At 36.4% G+C, this 20,665-nt stretch overlaps 1 protein-coding gene across 2 annotated transcripts in view; it reads left to right on the top strand.

Moving 5' to 3' along the window:
- wscd2 (WSC domain containing 2) overlaps positions 1-20,665 on the top strand; it is a 54,712-nt gene that overhangs the window by 10,692 nt on the left and 23,355 nt on the right. For both annotated transcript variants that reach the window (XM_051893480.1, XM_051893481.1), the window contains exons 2-3: positions 14,332-14,446; positions 16,605-17,473. In XM_051893480.1, the coding sequence (XP_051749440.1) occupies positions 17,047-17,473 (427 nt within the window). In that variant the 5' untranslated portion in view covers positions 14,332-14,446; positions 16,605-17,046. The remainder of the gene's footprint in view (positions 1-14,331; positions 14,447-16,604; positions 17,474-20,665) is intronic.

Genomic DNA, 20,665 nt, shown 5'->3' with positions numbered 1-20,665 from the left:
GCAGTCAGGCACATTAGGAATGTCAACAGCTATTCCTACTTGTCAGGTGGGGGGTCTGGCTTTCAGTGACGTAATGGGTATGAACAATTGTGATGAGCAATTATTCTGTCAACAGAGGAATCTTACCATTTCACCATTGTTGAATAACCTTGCTGAATAAACATAGCTCAGGATAGAGACCATGTAATCACTTTATTATACTATATTATCCTGAGCTATGTTTGTCAAAATGGCCGAAGTCTGCTTCTTAAATGTCTGTGTGATTAGATCAGATTTGAGCTTTTGATCTGATCATATTCATTTTAAAACTCACTCATTTAAACAATATATATAAAAGGTCATTTAAAAGAATGTATATAAATATATGGACCAAATGCCTTTTTTTAAAATGTCTTTTAAAAAGGGCATTTTTCATATATATATATATATATATATATATATGATTTAATCTCTCTCTCTCTCTCTCTCTCTCTCTCTATATATATATATATATATACATATTAAATCAGTAAGATTCAAAAATGAACATGATCAGAGGTTTGCCTCCCCCCAGCTAATATATTAATACATTTCTGCAGTGGAATATGACTTCCTGCCACATCTCTCAAAGGAACTCGCAGTCATTTCTTTTTCATGCATGCACCTTTCTTCTTGTTCGCCCTTCTGGTTTGTGTTCTTCCGTTCGTCTCGTAGTTCACCCTATTTCTGCAATTTATCTTCCGCCCACTCTCTCAAGACTCACCAGCTCTTTGTCTTGTTCTCGCTCTCTTTCGTAGTCTCTTTTCCTCTTGCTCTCTCAGCTCATTTTTTATTAATATTCAGAATGGTTTCTGAAAGGAAGAACGGAAACTTCAGCGCTGCTTGCAGGCGCTCAGCAACAAGGACATTTGCAGTGCATATCACAGGCGGTGACAGGCATCTTTTTGTGTGCATGTACACAAACAATGTAGCCTTCGAGCACTGATTTCATTTTATTTTTTGTGTCTGTCTCTTCATCAATTGCAGGGATAATTGATAAAAATGAGTTATATCAAGCACCTTCAAGTCATTTCACTGTTTGAGGCCCTTTCTTCTGTGGAAAAAAGGGACATTTCTAAGGAATATGCTGGTCACTCTTTTATGCAGTTTTTATGCAAAATTGCGTGCTTTCAAGCTTCAAAATAGGTAACAGAAGCATCATAAAAGTACCATAGAAGTGGAATCTATGTATTCAAATACTTCTGAAGTCATTAAGTAGCTTGTGTGAGAAACGGATCAAAAATTACATTATTAGTTGATTGACAATCTTTCCCACTCAGACCAGAAATGAGCATAATTAAGGGCATAATTATGATTATTCATGAAAAATCTGCAAAGAGTTGCTCCTGGTGACAAAATTCTAAGAAAATTCTTAGAAAGGTGGGTGTTTCCTCTTAAAATTAATGAAAAAAAGAAAAAAAGTAACTCTGAAAGCATCTCAAGCCTTAAAAGAAGTCTTAAGGTCCAAAATTGTTAGGAGTACGGATGAGGACTTTTAAGAGGCTTAAGAGTTTCTTTAGCAGCGGGGAAAATGGACGAAACGCAAAGTGGAAGAAGAAATGTGTTGCACACAATGCATGGCAGTGAGTTAGTAAGACGCTACACATTAAATCGTGCAGGGATCATGTTTGTGACTGATCTTATTAGAGACACGCTAACATCTCAGACACAGCGCAGAAATGCCATAGCGCCAGAAATGGAAGTAATCACTTCATTAACTACATTAACTTCTTTGGCAACTGGAAAAATGCAACTATGCAGCAGTGATGATTTGGGTCTGTCACAACCTTCTATAAGCAATGTGGTCACAATTACAGCACTTTCAGAACCTCTTATTGTGTCGCTGTTCATTTCCTATCAAAGTATGACATTAACAGCATGGTAAATAAAAATAAAGAATATATGTGTGTGTGTGTGTGTGAGTACGGTAAAACAGGAAAAATTTTGCCTGTAATTTCAAAGTGATGGCTTATACACCTTTCTAAAAAGCGCTCCTTTTTTTTTTTTCTTTCTTGGACCAACCAACCAATCACAGTCTTCAAAAGACTGTGTCATACCTAGCAACGGGGTCAGCCCCGCCTCCTCACTAAGATGAAAGATTTTATATTTTCCTCGCTCTTAAGCTAAGACTCCTTCGTAGACATTTTTTAGCTAAATTAAAAGTTTGTGGAAAGGATTCTTAAAAGCTTTAAGAATACAGGCCCAGATCTGTGAGTTGAAATTAGGAACACAATCATTCCAGGGGCATCACTAGAAACTTTTTACTATGAATATACCGCTATGCCTTGGTAAAATATTGCTGAAAAATCCTGTAAAAATAATTTCCCCTTATAATATTTCAACAATCATGTCATGTGTTTTCTATCAGCTGTTTAGAACTAATGATGCCAGATTACGAATGAATCAATCGGTCAAACGGTTTTACAAAGAAGTTAGTTTTATTTATTCAAACAGTTCACTCTTGTACTGAATCGTTCAGGGGTGCGTTTCCCGAAAGCATCGTTAGCCAACCATGGTCGTAAGTCCCATTGAACTCTATTGGTAACGATGGAACTTGCGACCATAGTTTGCTTTGGGAAACGCACACCAGAGCGGTTTCTCACACAATAATATTACCAGGATATTTTATAATACAGAAAATAAAAAGAGCAGAGGGTGAATGCAGTATTTAGAACAAATGTTGTCTATCATTTGCCAGCGATGAAGCAGCTCTTTATTACATGTGCAGCTTGAGAATGACTCTTTACTCTACACACAGGCCTACCGATAAAAGACTAGAAATGCCCTTGTTCAGTCTGATTTGTGAATCAGATCAATAGGTTCATTGAAGATCAGACTCAAATGAATAATTTGTTCATGAATTGGAGATTGCTATTGGAGATTGCTACTTTTCTCAATTGTCAAGGAGAGGTAGAGCGATGTCATCTGATTTTCAGTAAACAGTGAGACTTAACTATTATATGGCTTTCATATAGACCACTTTTATATCTTTATAGTGCTTTTGTTTCCTTTTGAAGCTTGACAGCTTCAGTTCCTGTTCATTGTAACTGCATGGAAAAAAGATAAGTATATTCTTTTCAGAACTTTTCCTTCTGTATTACACAAAAGAAAAGTTCGTACAGGTTTGGAAAAACATTAAGGTGAGTAAATGATGACAGAGTTTTCATTTTTGTATTAACTATCCCTTTAATATTAAAGGACTCAGTAATAAAAACCCTTTTTAATTTGTTTCTTGGTTCTCTGCCTCTCTCTCCTAGTCTCTCAGCTCTAGAGGGATTTGAGAGACACAGTGCTCTCCTGACACACATTAAGAGCCAAATTGTGTGTTCTTCCTGCTCTTCCATTGCTCTAATGAGACTAACCCAGCTCTAACTAGAGCTCTAGCTCAGTACTTCAGTACTCATTCAACAAGCCAAAACAAGGCTGTGGTCAATCTTCTCTTCTCTTCTCTTCTCTTCTCTTCTCTTCTCTTCTCTTCTCTTCTCTTCTCTTCTCTTCTCTTCTCTTCTCTTCTCTTCTCTTTGGGAAAGGAAAGCATTTGGGTGGGAGGTGAGAAAATAATGACTAATATAGCAATGTTTTTCTGTGAAAAATGTAGCTGCGTACATATTTTATAAGAAAACATTCATCTTCATAATTTGCTTGAGGGGGAGAGTTTGTTATTTATCAGGGTTGAGTCTGGTTTTCTCTCACCCGGTTGAGAGGAGTCAGTCTAGACTAAGAGGCTTTAGGAGCAAAAGACAGACAGGATTATAGTGTCTCACAGTCAGTTTACTGTAAAGTTTAGATGTCACATTTGACTTCTTTGTGTCTTATGCTCATTTAGAATACAGTACTGTTTAAATCTTTGCTTATTAGTTGTTATCAGACTTACCCATGGTATCACAGACAAGGGTTAAGCTAGTCCCAGACTAAAATACATGTGCATTTGCACTGACATATTTAAAATATGTCAGTCAGTGCCATTGTTTTGTCTCAAGATGCACACCAGTAATGTTTTTTTTTCTATGGCACATTTATAAAAGCTACTTAAATGTCCTAATTGAACTAAGGCCTAATCCTGTCTTAATCTAAGCTCTGTCTGTGAAACCAGGCCATCATGTTTTAACTTTATTAGTTTTTACTAATAATATAATTTACTAGTTTTTTTTTTTTTTTTTTCTGTATTAATTTCCTATGCAGTAGGTATGGGTGGGACAAATTGAATTTGAAAATATATTATATAACATTATAAATATAATTTTTTTTCCAGTGGTCTGGTTTGAAGTAATTTAGAACTTAGTTGTACTAAGTTGAACCTGACTTGAGTACATTGATTTCTTATTGTTTAGCTGAAAACGCGCAGGATTGCACTGGCGCTATGCTGTGAATTGATCTGGTTCACGGCAGAAGGTTCTTGGCTCTGATCTGGTGGTCTGTGTGGGTGGGTGTTTGACTGACATTAGTCAGATAACAAAATCCATCCTCTGGCCAGGCTCAAAAATAAAAATAATCACTGGCCCATTGCTCCCTCTCCCTCTCTGGCTCGGATATGCAGAGGTCAGCGTGTGGCAGATTGAAGTAGATGGGCATGCTTGTGTGTTTGTATTTGGTCGGTGCTTTGAATTTATGATATTACTGTGTCACAAGGGTTTATGATTCCAATATTATAAGAATATGAAGTCCAAATTACACCCAAGTGAGCTTTTGTTTACCCATTAAAAAAATAATACAGTAATTTTGTATGTGGTTTGTACGAGTTATAAAGAAAGGGAAATCACCGGGGTTCGGGAACAACGTCCAGGAAGGGAGAGCCACACTCCCCTCAGGAAAGATCAGTGAAGCATTTTTTTCCGGCTTGGCTATAGTGTGGAAAAACAGACTGTTCCTCTAAGTTAATTAATGATGCTGTTGACCGACGGTGACACAGGAAACACTGCCATAGTGAACTCTACTGTGAGTGTGTGACTGTAACTGCTTGAGTTGACTTATTCTGCTTATCTCTTGAGGTCCATATTTAGTACATTCAGATTGCATCAATCTGAACATCGATTCAGATTGCATCTATCTCCATAATGAAAACAATGTTTGCTCTAGGAGTTAAATGGCTTGTATGACTGATATTAATAGCAGTAATAAGTATGACAAAAAAACAGCCCTCAGGACAGTCGTGTTTAAGGCAGTAATACTTTACAATAAGTTTTCATTTTGTTAAGATTAGTTATTAGTTAACGTGAACTAACGATGAACAATACTTCTACAGTATTTAATAATATTTGTTAATGTTCATTTAAATATTTAATAATACATTGGTAACACTTTAAAATAAGATTATTTGTTAACATTAGTGAATGCATTAACTAACATGAACTAACACTGAGCAATATATTCTTACAGCATTTATTAACCTTTGTTAATGTTAGTTAAGAAAAATGTTCATGTTCTTGTTAATTCACAGTGCATTAACTAATGTTAACAGATACAACTTTTTAACCTCAACATTAGTATATGTTAGCTAATGCATAAACTAATGTTACTAAATGAGACCTTATTGTAAAGTGTTAATATTTAAGGCCAGTCCATGCTTATGTGATGCTTTATTGGATATATGGGGTTAATGATAATAACAGCAAAACATCTAATCAGTTCAATGACCCAAACCACTGTGCTGCTCATTATCTTGATTGGAATAGCATGGGAGAGTTTTAGGTCAGTTATTTTTGAGATACAGCTATTACTTGGGTGCATAGCAGTCATGCCATGGGTCGGATATTTTTAGATTTATTCACTAACTTTTCTGCCTGCAGAGGTCTAAGATTATGCCTACAAAGAAATGCATCAAAAGATCTATCTTCTATCAAATATAGTTTGCTAGGCCTTTTAGATAGATTGACAAAGTTCACCTGATGCATACAGTATCACATAAACTACCTTTCAAAAATTTGGGATCGGTAAAATTTCTTAATGTTTTTAAGAAAGGTCTCCTATACTTAGCAAGGCCGCAGTTGTTTGATCAAATCCAGTAAAAACAGTAATATTGTGAAATATTATTACAGCTTTTTTTCTCTGTTATTATATTTTAAAATGTAATTTATTCCTGTGATGGCAAAGCTGAATTTTATTCGTCTTCAGTGTCACATGATCCTTTAGAAATCATTCTGATATAATGATTTGGTGTTACGGAAACATTAAGAAACATTGATTAAAAAAAGAGACGTTCTTCTTATTAGTAACATTAAATTGTACTCTTAAATATTTATTTGGAAATTGTAATATATTTTCTTTCAGGATAGAAAGTTCTTACTTCAGCATTTATTTAAAATGTATATTTTTTGTAACATAAATTTCTTTTAATGCATCCTTTCTGAAATAATAATAATAATTTAAAAAATTTGAACGTATAGATATGTATCACAAATTTTTAAGATACAAATGTGATTACATCATTGATTGTGGAATAAGCTGTGCTGGTGGCCATCATTTAATTGTTATTTGAAGTTGCAGTGAGTACCTTTTTTCACTGTAAATATATCCTGCTGCTGTTGATTATTGCTGCTGCTGCAGAGCAAGTACAGAGACTTGCTACTGCCAATACATTCACAACATGCTGCTGTGAGCATGTAATACATGCTGCTGCTGCACATATAACATACATGAATAACCCCACAACAAAGCAGGAGACACAAGAAATAAACAAGACAATATAGCATGCTGCTGAGTGTAAGAAAACAAGCTGCTGCATTGTTAGACATGCATATATATACACACAAATGACATAGATGGGATGAAAATAGGACAAACCCCCTAAACAAGCAGATCTACCACCAACACATATGTACTGTTTATTTTTGTTTTGTTTTTTTTAATGGGACCGCATGTTTTACTATCTATGCATGCCTGGGCTATCTTTCCGAATGGCTTAACACTAGCGGCCTATGACTATGTGCGCCTGGGCTACCATTCAACCTTTCAACCTATTTTTGTTAGCTCCCTCTCCCTCTGTCCATACCTCCCTCTGTTTCCCCAGATGAATAAAAGCATGAGGATTGAGGGTAATGGACTATGTAATATTATAAAGATTACAATGAGGCACTTCTCTCCAATCCCTCAGTTTAAGCTTCACTGTAAAACCCAGTGCTCTTATTGTCCTGGCCATAGAAGCATTACAGTCACTATTAGCTGATGTTAGACTTTTTGATTGAAAAAGCTTCTCAGTGTCAGCACAATGGAGATAAAGCAACAATTAGACACACAGCAGATATTCCCTTACCTTTGCAGTCTGGTACATTCTAAATACATATTTCCCCTTTTTGTCTAGATATTTTTAGAGTTTAATCAGTTATATCTCATTTCCTACCATGCATTTTTAATGCCGTGTTTTCATGACATGTACTGTATTTCACCGTTACTTTTAGGTTTTGTTTTGAGTATTTTCAGAAGGCTGTTAAGTGCAATAGAAAAAAACTGTTCAGAAATTTTTAAAACATTTATAATTGCTTTCTCAGATGTGCATTCAAATCTATAGATAAATTATTATTTTATTTTATTGATCTCAAAGAGGTTGTTTTCAGTGCTTAGATAACCCCCTTCTCCTCTCACCTGCTACACCCAGGATAATGGCTTTAAGTGGCATGTAAACCCCAGTAGCAGGATCAAACGGAGGAGAGGAGATCCCTACGGATTCTCCCTGAGAAATCGTTATCTGGCTGCCAGATCGTTTGAGCTGGCACACCAGTTATTAATTGCAGTTGGGCATTGAGCCAGTAACAGGCACATGCTAGAAGATCAGCCATCCCTCTAATTAAAATGGCTGGCATTAAAACGGCAGGGTGAGGCAGTCTTTGTGTTCCTATAACAGGCTATAGCCATAGATAACTCAACCAGTCAAGAGATACAGTATGATATTAAGTGCAGTGCATGGGTGTAGATTGGGTTATGAACAGTGGGGAAAGTTCCTAACAAAGTTAAGAGACTAGTTAAGTCCTTTCCGGTAAAATAAATGTATTTTCTTTTTCCATTTTTAATTAATTAACACAACAGTTACCAGGGAAGCTGTCTTGCACACAACTGCCTCAATGATTTATATGTGACATATCTGCATATTCTGCTGACAACGAGATGCTGCACTAATTTTCTGTGCGCTGTTTTCCATGACTAAAGGCCACAGTACAAGGGAAATATCAGCTGAAAAATCGATAAAAGTAGTATATGCATAAAGTAAACAAACAAACAAAAAAAGCCTAAAGCCATTATCGAGAATAAACCACGCTCAACCACGACTTTATTCTTTAGAGCCTCAAGTCATGTGAATGAAAAATGAAAATACATTTTAAATTACTTTGTGAAATCACATTATACATTAAATGCATTTATTTTTATGCTATATATAGTTTTTTTGAATTGCTTTGGTGCAATTTTCACAAGCAGTTGGTAAATTTTCAAAACTCTTAGTACTAATATCACAACAGATCATCAAAAGTGCACTTTTTTCAAACATTTCAGCATATTTTATTACAAAATCACAAAGTATCCTTTTCACAACACAAAATAAGTTTTTCATCTATATAAATGTTTCATTCACAGTAACTGCCTTTCATAATACTATTACTATCAAACTTTTCATTTGCATCTCTTTTCGTTCAGTTTAATACATTTGTCTATTATTTAATCCAAATGATCTTAATGGTTATTCAATGAATCATTTGGTACATCTATAGATTTCTATAGATACAGATTCTATAGATATATTTTCTACTTTGTTTGCGATTTCCGATACTGTGTGTGTGTGTGTGTGTGTGTGTGTGTGTGTGTGGTCATGGTATTCCCTATAGGGACAAAATGTAGGATAGTACTACCAGTAATTTCTGACCTTGTGGGACATTTTTTTTTTTTTTTTGGTCTCTATGAGGAAACAAGCTTATACAAATCATACAGAATGATCTTTTTTGAAAATGTAAAAATGCAGAAAGTTTTCTGTGATGGGTAGGTTTAGGGGTAGGGTTAGTGTAGGGGGATAGAATAGACAGTTTGTACAGTATAAAAACCATTACGTCTATGGAATGTCCCCATAAAACATGGAAACCCAACATGTGCGTGTGTATGTGTGACAGAGAGATTTGCAATTTGTGAACATAGAGCAGGATAGAGCAGTGGTTCCCAAACCTGTCCTGAAGGACCCCCAGCCCTGCACATTTTATATGTCTCCCTCATCTATCACACCTGATTCAACTCATGTGCTCATTAGTAGAGACAGCAAGACCTGAAATGGGTGTGTCAGAAATAGGGAGACATACAAAATGTGTAGGGCTGGGGATCCTCCAGGACAGGTTTGGGAACCACCGGGATAGAGTACAAGGAAAAACAGGGAAACAGTCGATGACTGTATAATATCAGATTGATCAGAGATACATCAGAAGCAGAGAGACAGATGCCATCAAATACAGTATTTTACATTACAGTTTATATGCTATGTGATGCTGTAAACAGATCTACTATGGTAGAGACTGCCACATTACTATAACTCACCCGTATAAAGGTCAACTACAGTAGATTCAGTCATAGTACAGTGAGAACATTTACTGTACTGGCAGCAAACTCTGTTCTAGCACAAACATCATGGCCGTTTCATAACTTCATCACACCTTTTGATAACACACTGAATAGATACTATTACAAACATTATGGATTTTATGCCAATTATGTAATTTAGGTAATGTAAGTGTATTTTCTAATGTGGCACCTGTGTAATTATTTCAGCAACAAGAGTGATTTAAAACATGTATCTTGCATTGTTTGCTTTTGAATGAACTGAGTGTTAAAAGTACTAAACTGAAAGAAGAACATACTGTTGTGTTTCGGTGATTAAACCAAATGTTCTCATTACATATCACAATGATCTTGTGGTTTGAAACAGTGATTATGAAGAATGAACATTGTACAACTAGAATGAAAGCATGAGATCTGGTTTTGAAATAATGCAAGTGTGATCAGTTTGGATTTTTGTACTAATAGTTTTGAAAATGTACACCTTACTTGTGAAAATAGTAAGCGAATTAAAAAAAAATTGTAAAACAAACAAGCTGTACCAGAACCTGGATTTGGATGTACAAGAATCGTATTTTATTTTTTGGATGTTTTTATTCTGTGCACAAAATGTAGTGGACAACTACATACATATGTAAACACTCTTTCTACTGATGAGCTGACAATTTCACCTGTGTAGGCGAAGGCACGGTGCATCTGTGGTACATCAAATATAATAACATATAGTAAGCAAAATATGGTCTAATATATGTCGAAATGTGACAGTAAACCAGAGTTTAAATACACAAAGGCAATGTTAAGTAGATCACTTGGGCATTCATCGCAAATGTGAGTGGCTGTCAAAGTTTGACACATGCTGATATATGGCAAGATGCCTGCGGGCCTGTAGATTCTAATGTAAACATCGTTATGGTAGCTGTGGAAATTAGCCTTTAATCTGAAGAGAAAGCTGCTGAACAGAAAACATGAGGAGGCAGAGCAAGAGAGAGAGGCTGAGAGAAGGGCTCCTGTGGTTCTGGGGTCATGGCACTTTAATGGGGGAATGCTGATGCTGTCATTTTTAACACACTACATGAGGTCCCGCTCTGAACTATTGGCAGGGATTGGGGGATTGAGAGATATGTTTGTGTGTGCTCAGAATAATTTGAACCTCTACTACAAAAAATCCTAAATAACTAAATTACCATTCTGTCAGGCAGAAGAATAAACTTCTGTTGTGTGTCATGATGGTTATTTCCTATTGTCATTTGAAGGTTTGATGGGGAAAAATGAAAGATTTATGACAGCAACAACATAAAAGTAAATGTTGATGTTTTCTAGTGAATGTAAGTGGTGCTTTGCAAAAGTCTCATTCATGAGTCTAGAGTGTTGACTTGATGAGGTGTAGTGATAAAATAATATGTATGATGATGCCAATATATTGATATACGATAAGGCTATATGCGATGTTTAAAAAATTCCAAATGTTGGCCGATAAGTTTGTTTTGTTTGTTTGTTTGGCAGATGTTTCAGAAGAGGGACTTTTATTTTGACAGCTGAGAACTGAGAACGCCAGCGCCTGAACGCACAGCACTCCAATTCTCCATTTTCATTAGTTTACTGTCTCTGTTTACCAGTTCTCTCTAATATGAATAATAATTAAACTGTTAAACAAAGAAAGTAAATGGCATAAGAAAAAGTATTATAGCATTTGCTTTTATATTGTTAGTAATAGAAAGACAAACACTATACTTTCTCATTTACTGTCAGCATTCAGCAAATACACATTTATATCATTCAAACAAATCTTGAATATCTAATTAACATTTAATTTCACAAACCTTGCAGACTTGGTTGAATTAAGCTGTGAGATCTTCTGAAGTGTGCATTTGTAGACTGCATGAATGTGTGTTAGTTTGGTCAGTGCGAATTTGATATGGACAGGAGACGTGCGATTGACAAACTTTAAACCCTTGATTTCAAACTACCCTGCACTATATCCAGTTGGCCACTCTGTCATATTCATGTCATGAGTGCCCGGTTGGTTACAGTGTTTACTTAATTTTTATTCATTTTTTTTTTTTAAAACAGTTTCTTTATTTGCGAAAAATACTGTAATAGGATTAAAGAATCAAGATGTTGCCATCTGAAGGATAAGCCATCAGCATAAATTCAAATGATTTATTTTCAATTTATTAAATATCAAGAAAAATAAATATAAATTGTATATTGGCTTTATATCGTCCATCAAAAAAACAAACAAAAAAACCAAAACAATATTGGTAGACCACTAATAAGGTGTTTTTGGTGGTTGCTAGTTGGTGACTTATTGGTCACCAAAAGAGGCAGTTTTATCATTCACCACGAAAAAACTAAGTTCAGTACATGTCTATTTATGTCCAAGTAGTATTAAACTTCATATTAAAATGGCCAATTAAAGGAAAATAATATACAAACCAAAATATGTCCCACCCGCTGTCCTGTAACACTGGTGGAGAACCACATCTCTTGGCAACTTGTTGACATCCATCTGTATTCTTTATAGAAATGTAACTGCGGCCAAACCACAATTACATGTGGAGAGAGTCATTTACATCATTTTTGATGGAAAACATTTGTTGTTGCTTTATTATCAATTTTGTTTCCCTCAAAAAAAAATGTTTCTTTAATTTACTGTAAATGTTTGTCTTTGTGATTTTAGGTGGATTTTTTTTACACAGAATGGACTAAAGGGTTTATTCAGATATTTTCTGACAGTTTAGCATGTGAAAACAAACCACAAAACACAATCCTCATCGTGTGAACTGCTTGGGTGGAGAGTGTAAAAAGACATCCATGGACTTTCCCCACCTCACCTCAGAGACTCTATTTCCCAATAAGTCAAATGGGAAAACAAAGAGGCTACAGCGCTTGAATCCAGAAAAAGCGAAGGAATGTTTCTTTGTTTAAAATCAGTGTTTTTGAGTAACTAAAGTTAATGTCACTAACTTAACTACATTTTCAGTAGTTTATTGGTTTTCAAAATGGGAGATGTAGCAGTTTTGCATTCGTTTAAAGACTCCAAGTTAAGTTGAAGGTTTACTGTCTGTATGCAACAGTGACAGCAGGGGTGGTCCCACAGGAGTAGTGGTATTTTTTATTTACAGTGGAGAATGTGCAGGAAGGCCTGTAATGGCACTGTGGCGCTCTGTGTGCTGATGCACAGTGGCTTGCCCCCTCTAGCAGTAATGGAGTGTGTATTTATGGAAAAGCCTGTGGACTGTGACCTGAGGTCATAGCCCTTAACTCAAGCAGCCAAGATTAATTCTGACATGGTTTGCCCATGAGTCTCTCTTACTGAACCTTTTTCAGCTTATTTGGTGTGTATGTGAAAAATATCCATCAAAGAACACCAATGCTGTCAGACCTCAAAGTAGAGGTCAAACCACTTTTTTCGAATTTTAAATATCCTGCAACCCTGAGAAAGTCCTCCAAATTAATAACGAGGTAGTCAGATATCAGTGTAGGGATTAAATATAAAGTAGCCTATTAACTATGAACATGTTTCATATGGATTACATAATCTGAGAATATTTAATTTCCATTTGAATGGGTTCGGTTAAAAGTAGACATTTCAAGCTTTCTATAGATATATTTCTCGTGTCTGTGAGGCAAGTATACGCTGAGTTTCGATTCATGTTTTTTACGTACTCAAGTTCACAGAGACCGAGACGGCAGAACGCACATCCTGATTGTTTTCATTATTTTACAAAAGCACAACGTTTTGCTGTTATTGTATTATTACAGTTTGCATTACTTTTATCTGTATGTATGACCAAAATGACAGAGTATTTTAAGTTAAATGCAAGTGATCGCACTGGCGCCTCTGTGTCATGCAGTAAGCATGCTTTCCACACAAGCATTTAGATATGCACCAAATAATAACGCACATTTATCTAGAACTAGGCTAACATTAGAGCGAGCAGACTTGTAAAGTTGCTACTACTTACATGTTTCAAGTGATAAGCCATATTTGAAGTTGATGAATGATAGGCGAATGTTTGGATTTCCGTCCGTTAATGATCTCTCCCTCACTGACTGCGTGACTTCACTTCCTGTGGAGTTTTTTTTCTGTGACTAACCAGCTAATAAAATCTTGATCGACCAAGCCTGTTCTAGTTGACTAAGAGTTAGTCGACTATTAGGGGGCAGCCCTAGTTCTGTTACTTTCTGACAGCCAGAAAATCAAATATTTTTGTCTTCATTTTTCTTAAATGAAGACAAAAATAATTCTTTTTTCTTCATTTTTCTCTGTTTTGTAATTTACAGTAAAACCTAACAAACTTGTTTTTGTGAAATATTTTTCTTGTATGGTGTGCCTGCCCTGACCTATCTTTCTATAAAATAAAATAAATGGCCTTATTTTTTTATATTTTGTTTCCAAATGCAATGACATTCATATATTTTAACTGTGACTTTTTGGGGCCACTGTACTTTATATCTGGGACCTCAGTGCTTTTTATTGTATTTTAGTTGATCTGCACTCTTGACTGCTTATTTACTGTCGCACCAACAGACGCCCATATGTCTCCAAGCTGTCTAAGCTTTACCACAAGAAAACACATTTGCACACACTCACATTTACAAGCACTTTTAAAGGCCTGGGCCTACAAAGTTAAAAAACATGTGCTTAAGGCAAATGTAAAAAAAAAAAAAAAAAAAAAAATTAAGTATAAAGAGCTTACACTAAGTGAAATCCTTGACACCCTGGTGTGCAACATGAATTTAAAGGAATTTTCCCTGTCTTTCCCTCTTCTTTTCCCCTCTCTATAGGAACTGAGCTATATCTACACTGAATGAAGTCTGTGTGCTGCTGGTTTAGAATGTTGTCACGATAACATCAGCCTGACTCCGCTCTGACTGCGGCAGGTGGGAGCCCAAGGGTCAGGTAACGGTGACATTGGGTCATTGTATGCCCAAACACACACGCGCACACACTCTCACATGCACATTCATGCAGAGTCTGTAAGGAGATGTTAGCTATGGAAATTTCCGTTACTCTTGGAATGAGGCTGATTATGACTGCTTGTTTAAACACTTTGCCTGAATGTTTTTGCCCAATGTGGACACTGGGGTCTTTGAGAGAACGGGAATGGACTACTTCCATCCCGTTTAGCTCTACAATTTATTCACTGCAAAAATGTATTCACTGCAAAAAAAAAAAAAAAAAATTGTCTTGATTTCTAGTAAAAAATATCTAAACTAGTTCATTTACTAATGAAGCAAAATTGTGTCAGTTAATAAGACTTGTTTTCTGACAATATATCTTAAATTAAGTTGGATATTTCTATTATATTTTTAAGCACTTTCTTCACTATGTTTTGATTACATTCAGATTTATGGTCCAAAAATTTTCCAAATGGATTTGAAATATAAACTTGTATGTATTCAAAATTATCTAAATCATAAACACTTGTTCAGTTTGGTTTCTCAAGTAAATTTTCAAGTATAAATATCTAAACATCCTTTAAACAAGATAGATATTTTACAAAATTCACAAATGTACACATTAAGTCTTGTTTTTAAATCTAACAGTTTTTGTGAGGTTTATGGTTAAAACAAAATACCAATTTGTTTTCCCTTTGCTTATTTTTTAGCATAAACATTAAAAATCTCGCATGTTGTCATTTGCCTTCCATTGTTTTAAAGACGTTGGGATGTTTCCAGGTTTCCAGTTGGTTATGAAAAATAGACTTGACTTATTAAGATATATTCACTGAATACAAGTCTTTTGAATGATCTTGGTTTAAAGGGTTAGTTCACCCAAAAATGAAAATAATGTCATTTATTACTCACCCTCATGCCGTTCCAGACCCGTAAGACCTTCGTTAATCTTCGGAACACAAATTGAGATATTTTTGTTGAAATCCGATGGCTCCGTGAGGCCTCCATAGCCAGCAATGACATTTCCTCTCTCAAGATCCATTAATGTACTAAAAACATATTTAAATCAGATCATGTGAGTACAGTGGTTCAATATTAATATTATAAAGCGACAAGAATATTTTTGGTGCGCCAAAAAAAACAAAATAACGACTTATTATAGTGATGGCCGATTTCAAAACACTGCTTCAGGAAGCTTCGGAGCATTATGAATCAGCGTGTTGAATCATGATTCGGATTGTGTTTCAAACCGCCAAACTGCTGAAATCACGTGATTTTTGTGCTCCGAACCGCTGATTCGACACGCTGATTCATTATGCTCCGAAGCTTCCTGAAGCAGTGTTTTGAAATCAGCCATCACTATATAAGTCGTTATTTTGTTTTTTTTGGCGCACCAAAAATATTCTCGTCGCTTTATAATATTAATATTGAACCACTGTACTCACATGAACTGATTTAAATATGTTTTTAATACCTTTATGGATCTTGAGAGAGGAAATGTCATTGCTCCCTATGTAGGCCTTTTTTCAACAAAAATATCTCAATTTGCGTTCCGAAGATTAACGAAGGTCTTACGGGTGTGGAACGGCATGAGGGTGAGTAATAAATGACATAATTTTCATTTTTGGGTGAACTAACCCTTTAAGGATGTTCAGATATTTTACTGGAAAATGAGACAAAAACATTATTTAGGAAAACTGCAGTGTTAGGAAAGCTACTTATTACTTAATACTATGCTGAGAAGTAAGACTTAGGGTTAGGGTTAGGGTTAGACTCTTTTAATGTCCTAAAGTTGTTCTTTAAATCACAAGATGAACATTTTAATTAATCAGCCTTGTTGTTTGGAAATATCTGTAAAAAGACAAACATCCTCAAGCCAAACAACTTTTGGATGTAACTAAGACATGACCAGCCTCTGTCTTTTTGACAAACGCTTGTATAGCCTCGTATTGGCACATTTCTGCTCTCTGCAGAGCCGGGCCCTTAAAAGTGTCTCGCCTCTGTGTTTGATGGTTTGGGTGTTCATGAATAATACTGCTGCATTATGTTATTGAATTTTAGCTCTATGCCCTTAATCGCTTTCAGATATAGTGCTTTTCTTTGCTCAGAGACCTCATCAGTATTTACTTCTTGTTCAGTATCTGTCATTTTATGTTTTTCAGTCTGTGAGTGAGGACTGAGTCAGGAATGAATCAGCGCTGCTTTTGATTGACGGACAGCTTGGTGGGAAACAAGGCCTCTGGAGAGCGAGAGTCCGATAACAGGAGTGAAAGCGTCGCCACGGCAATATCATCTTTCAGTCTTCGCTGCCACTCGTCTTTCACAACATGGCCCCTGCGGTAGCACCGTTCTCTTCTGTCGCTGCCTTTTTGAGGACATAGAAAGGCACCGGACACACGGACACATTCCTGCACACTGCCACAGAGGGAATCTTGGGAAGTGTCTTCAGACTTAAAGGTTCATAACAGATGAACAAACTGTGTTAAACATCAGTACCGTCACCTTTACAGCTAAGCTACTGTTTCCTGGGACTCTCAGTACAATGAACGTTTTAGGAAGGTGCTGTCTCTGATTTTATATGTTTCTGTGCAACATCAAAGGCCAATGCGTGTGGCTCGAGAGCCCATCATGGCCAGAACGCTGCTGAAGATCCACCGCTATTTCCGGCGCAAACCGGTACGCTTCTTCACCTTCATCCTCCTCTACCTCACTGCTGGCAGCCTTGTTTTCCTTCATTCTGGCTTCTCTAGTGATACTTCCACCACTGGCACCTCTGGAAGCGGTCGTGACCCACTTATATCCGAAGGTGGGGGCGGCACAGGTGGTGGGAGCTCTACCTCTGATGGTCTGGGGCTCCTAGGGAGGGTGTTTAAGGAGACACGGAGATCCCCCCGGAGATTTGGACCACCATGGATGAAGGAAAATGGAGCACAGGATGCACCAGAGTGGGCCGGAAGAGGAGTCGATCATGCCAGCAGTTGGAGCCATGGAGCCAAAGGAAGAACCACCAAAGAGATGGATGACGGGAGAGGTAGGAACATTTCCCTCACCATGGCACCAAAATTTAACATCTGTTTTAACTTCTGTCATAGACAAATCATCTTGACCTGATGTTATTCAAAACTTAGAGAAGAATGTTTAGCAAAGCTATTGGACAAACCAGTAGCAATGTATTTCCATACTAGTCCAACCTGGTTAATACTACACTGCAAAAAAATAATTGTCCAGACAATGTAGCTGGTAAAGCTAGTTGACAAGCATAGTCTCTCTGACTGACCAAGGATGACTTTCTGCTTTAGCATTTAACACACTGCTGTCAATGTTGGTCTTTTCATCTCATTATAGACAGAGTTTTCTTTATTTAACAGAATACCTTCCACATTCTCACACATATGACACATGTGGTTATGTGTTAAAAAAAGAAATGATTAATGTTGCACTTCTGTAATGATGCAAACCACAAAGCACAGTTCTCCTTGTGATGATAGCAACCTCAGACACTCTCAGTGGAGAAGTAAAGGAGCATCTTAAGGGAGGAACTTTGTAATATAATAACACTGAGTATGCATTGATTGCCCTGCAAAATGACGCAAAAGTCTTAGGCACGTCAGTATTTTCACCCCTCAAAAAAGGTTTTTAAGCCAGTTATTTATATATTTTGTTGTAGTGTGTCAGTAGGAAATATCAGTTTCCAAACATTCATTTTGCCATTAATTTTAATAATCCCGTGAGATTTTTGAATACACAAGGAGTCTGACAACAGCCGGTGCTCCACACGGAGATCTGATCTCACCATCATCAAGTCTGTCTGTGATTACTTGAAGAAACTGATGAAACTGAGACAGACTAAATCCAGAAGGACTGTGGCCGTGTCTCCAAGACACTTGAAGAAACTGACCTGCAAAGCTACCTGAAAAACAATGCGCAAGTATACCTGGACAAAAGCTGTTTTAAATACAAAGGGTGGTCACACCAAATATTGATTTGATTTAGTTAATAGAAGTTAATTGATAAATAAAATTTATTTATGACAGTATTTTTGAAAGCATCCTCACTTTACAGAGTGCCTAAAACTCTTCACAGTACTGTATCTTTGCAGGTCGGTTTCTTCAAGCATCTTGGAGACACGGCCACAGTCCTTCTGGATTTAGTTTGTCTCAGTTTCATCTGTTTCTTCATGTAATCACAGACAGATTCGATGATGGTGAGATCAGATCTCCGTGTGGAGCACTGGCTGTTGTCAGACTCCTTGTGCATACAAAAATCTCACTGGGATTATTATAATTAATGGCAAAATGAATGTTTGGAAATGTAAACCGATATTTCCTACTGCAAACTACAGCAAAAGATATAAATAACTGGCTTAAAACCATTTTGCGGGAGTGAAAATACTGACATGCCTAAGACTTTTGCACAGTAGTGCGTGTGTGTGTATATATATATATCGGGGTGTTTCCTCCGAGGAGGCAAGGGAGGCAGTTACAGCAGGAGTCATGCCTCCCTTTCAACTCATAGAAAACCATTAGACACCCTATAGCGTGCGGTGGGTTTTGTGGGGGGTAATTGAGAATAAATGGGGGAAAGTCACTTGAGAGGAGGCAATGTCTCCATCGCGCTATGATTGGATGTAATTGGTCATGATTGGTTTGTGCGATAAATCCCGCCTCTTGTTTACGTGCACGTTCCGCGCGTCAGTTTGAATGAATAAATGATGCCGTCAATGGGAAGACTAATTGAAAAGTAAGTAAACAGATCACCCAGTTTGATATCACCGCTTTATGTCACGTCAAAGTCAAACTTGAAATGGACTGAAAACATGATGACTGTGGGGGGTTTTTAGTGCAATCAGCTTGGTGAAATTAAAAATACATCTTCGTGTCTGTGACAGACAGTGTTTACGGAGCATGACTGATGATCCAAAATAGCCTAAGTTGACTATTAAAAAGAAAAACATTAATACACAAATAAAATATATTGTTTAAATTGTTACAGCCTTTAGTTATTATTTTGGAATGAATGTAGAAATGCTTAAAACACTAACTTGATGAGATTGACTTGGTTTTGATAAATAGAACATTTATTACAATACATTGTTAATGTAAAATTACAAAATAGAATTGTATTTGGTTTCTTTTTTATTTTTTGCTGTAATGTAAAGTAATGTTCATTTAACAAGGAAGATGTGTCAACGTTAAGAGTAATGCACATGAATTTACATTTGAGTCATAAATAAAAAATGTGCCTCCTCATTTCAGAACACCACTGCACTCCACTGATATATATATATGTATTTATATATATATACACTCTTATATAAAATATTAATTATGATATATTTATAATTATTTACATGATATTTCATCATATTCAAATTTAATCTGTGTGACTCAAGTGCTGCAGGGCATTCCAAATTAGCTTATTTTTGTCAGATGAAGTGCTCGGGGTGTAGTGAACACTGTGTGCCCTGTGAAGCAGAACGCAGCTATTGATTAGAACGAGCTGATTGGCCCTTCAAGATCAGAAGAGAGTGATTTAGCGTGTCAGTGGTCAGTTGTCAACGACAGTCATGGTATGAAGGCCATAGTTGAAGCTCAGTGGAGTATGGCAAACCGCTTGTGTCTTAATGTTAAGCTGGAGGACTGAGGTGCCCTTTTAGTGACTGTTGAAGTAAATAATGAATGTGTGTATATTTTTTCTAACGCTAGCACATTTGAGAGCTGTTGTTAGTTCATAGCCTATTACAGATGCTTGATCTCTCCTAAAAATCGTATTGCTAACAGTTGTGACGTGTAGTTCTGTTTTGGTTTTGTTTTCTCCGTGTTCTGTTCCTGTTTTGCTTAGTTGCCTAGTTTGTTTCCATGGTAATTCATTGAGTTCGCACATATTCCTAAGTTACGTTAATCAACACCTGTCTATTTATGCTGAGTTTTCCTTAGTTGTTTTTTTCTGTATTCTTTGTTACGTGGTTGGTTGTGATACCCATCCCCTGAGTTTTCCTGTGCCATTTAGATTTATTTATTAAAGCACTGTTTGTTCTGATAATCTCAAAGTGTGTTTGAGGGTGTTTGCTGAAGGTCTTACTTAGATGTAAAAAGCTGAAACATGCCAGGTATTTATACATCGCTCTCTCTCTATATACACTGAACAAAAATAAACGCAACACTTTTGTTTTTGCCCCCATTTTTCATGAGCTGAACTCAAAGATCTAAGACTTTCTCTGTGT

Source organism: Ctenopharyngodon idella, chromosome 5, assembly GCF_019924925.1.
Source record: "Ctenopharyngodon idella isolate HZGC_01 chromosome 5, HZGC01, whole genome shotgun sequence".
Taxonomy (NCBI): domain Eukaryota; kingdom Metazoa; phylum Chordata; class Actinopteri; order Cypriniformes; family Xenocyprididae; genus Ctenopharyngodon; species Ctenopharyngodon idella.
Note: the sequence above shows the minus strand (reverse complement) of the source record. Positions and strands in the feature narration are given on the sequence as shown.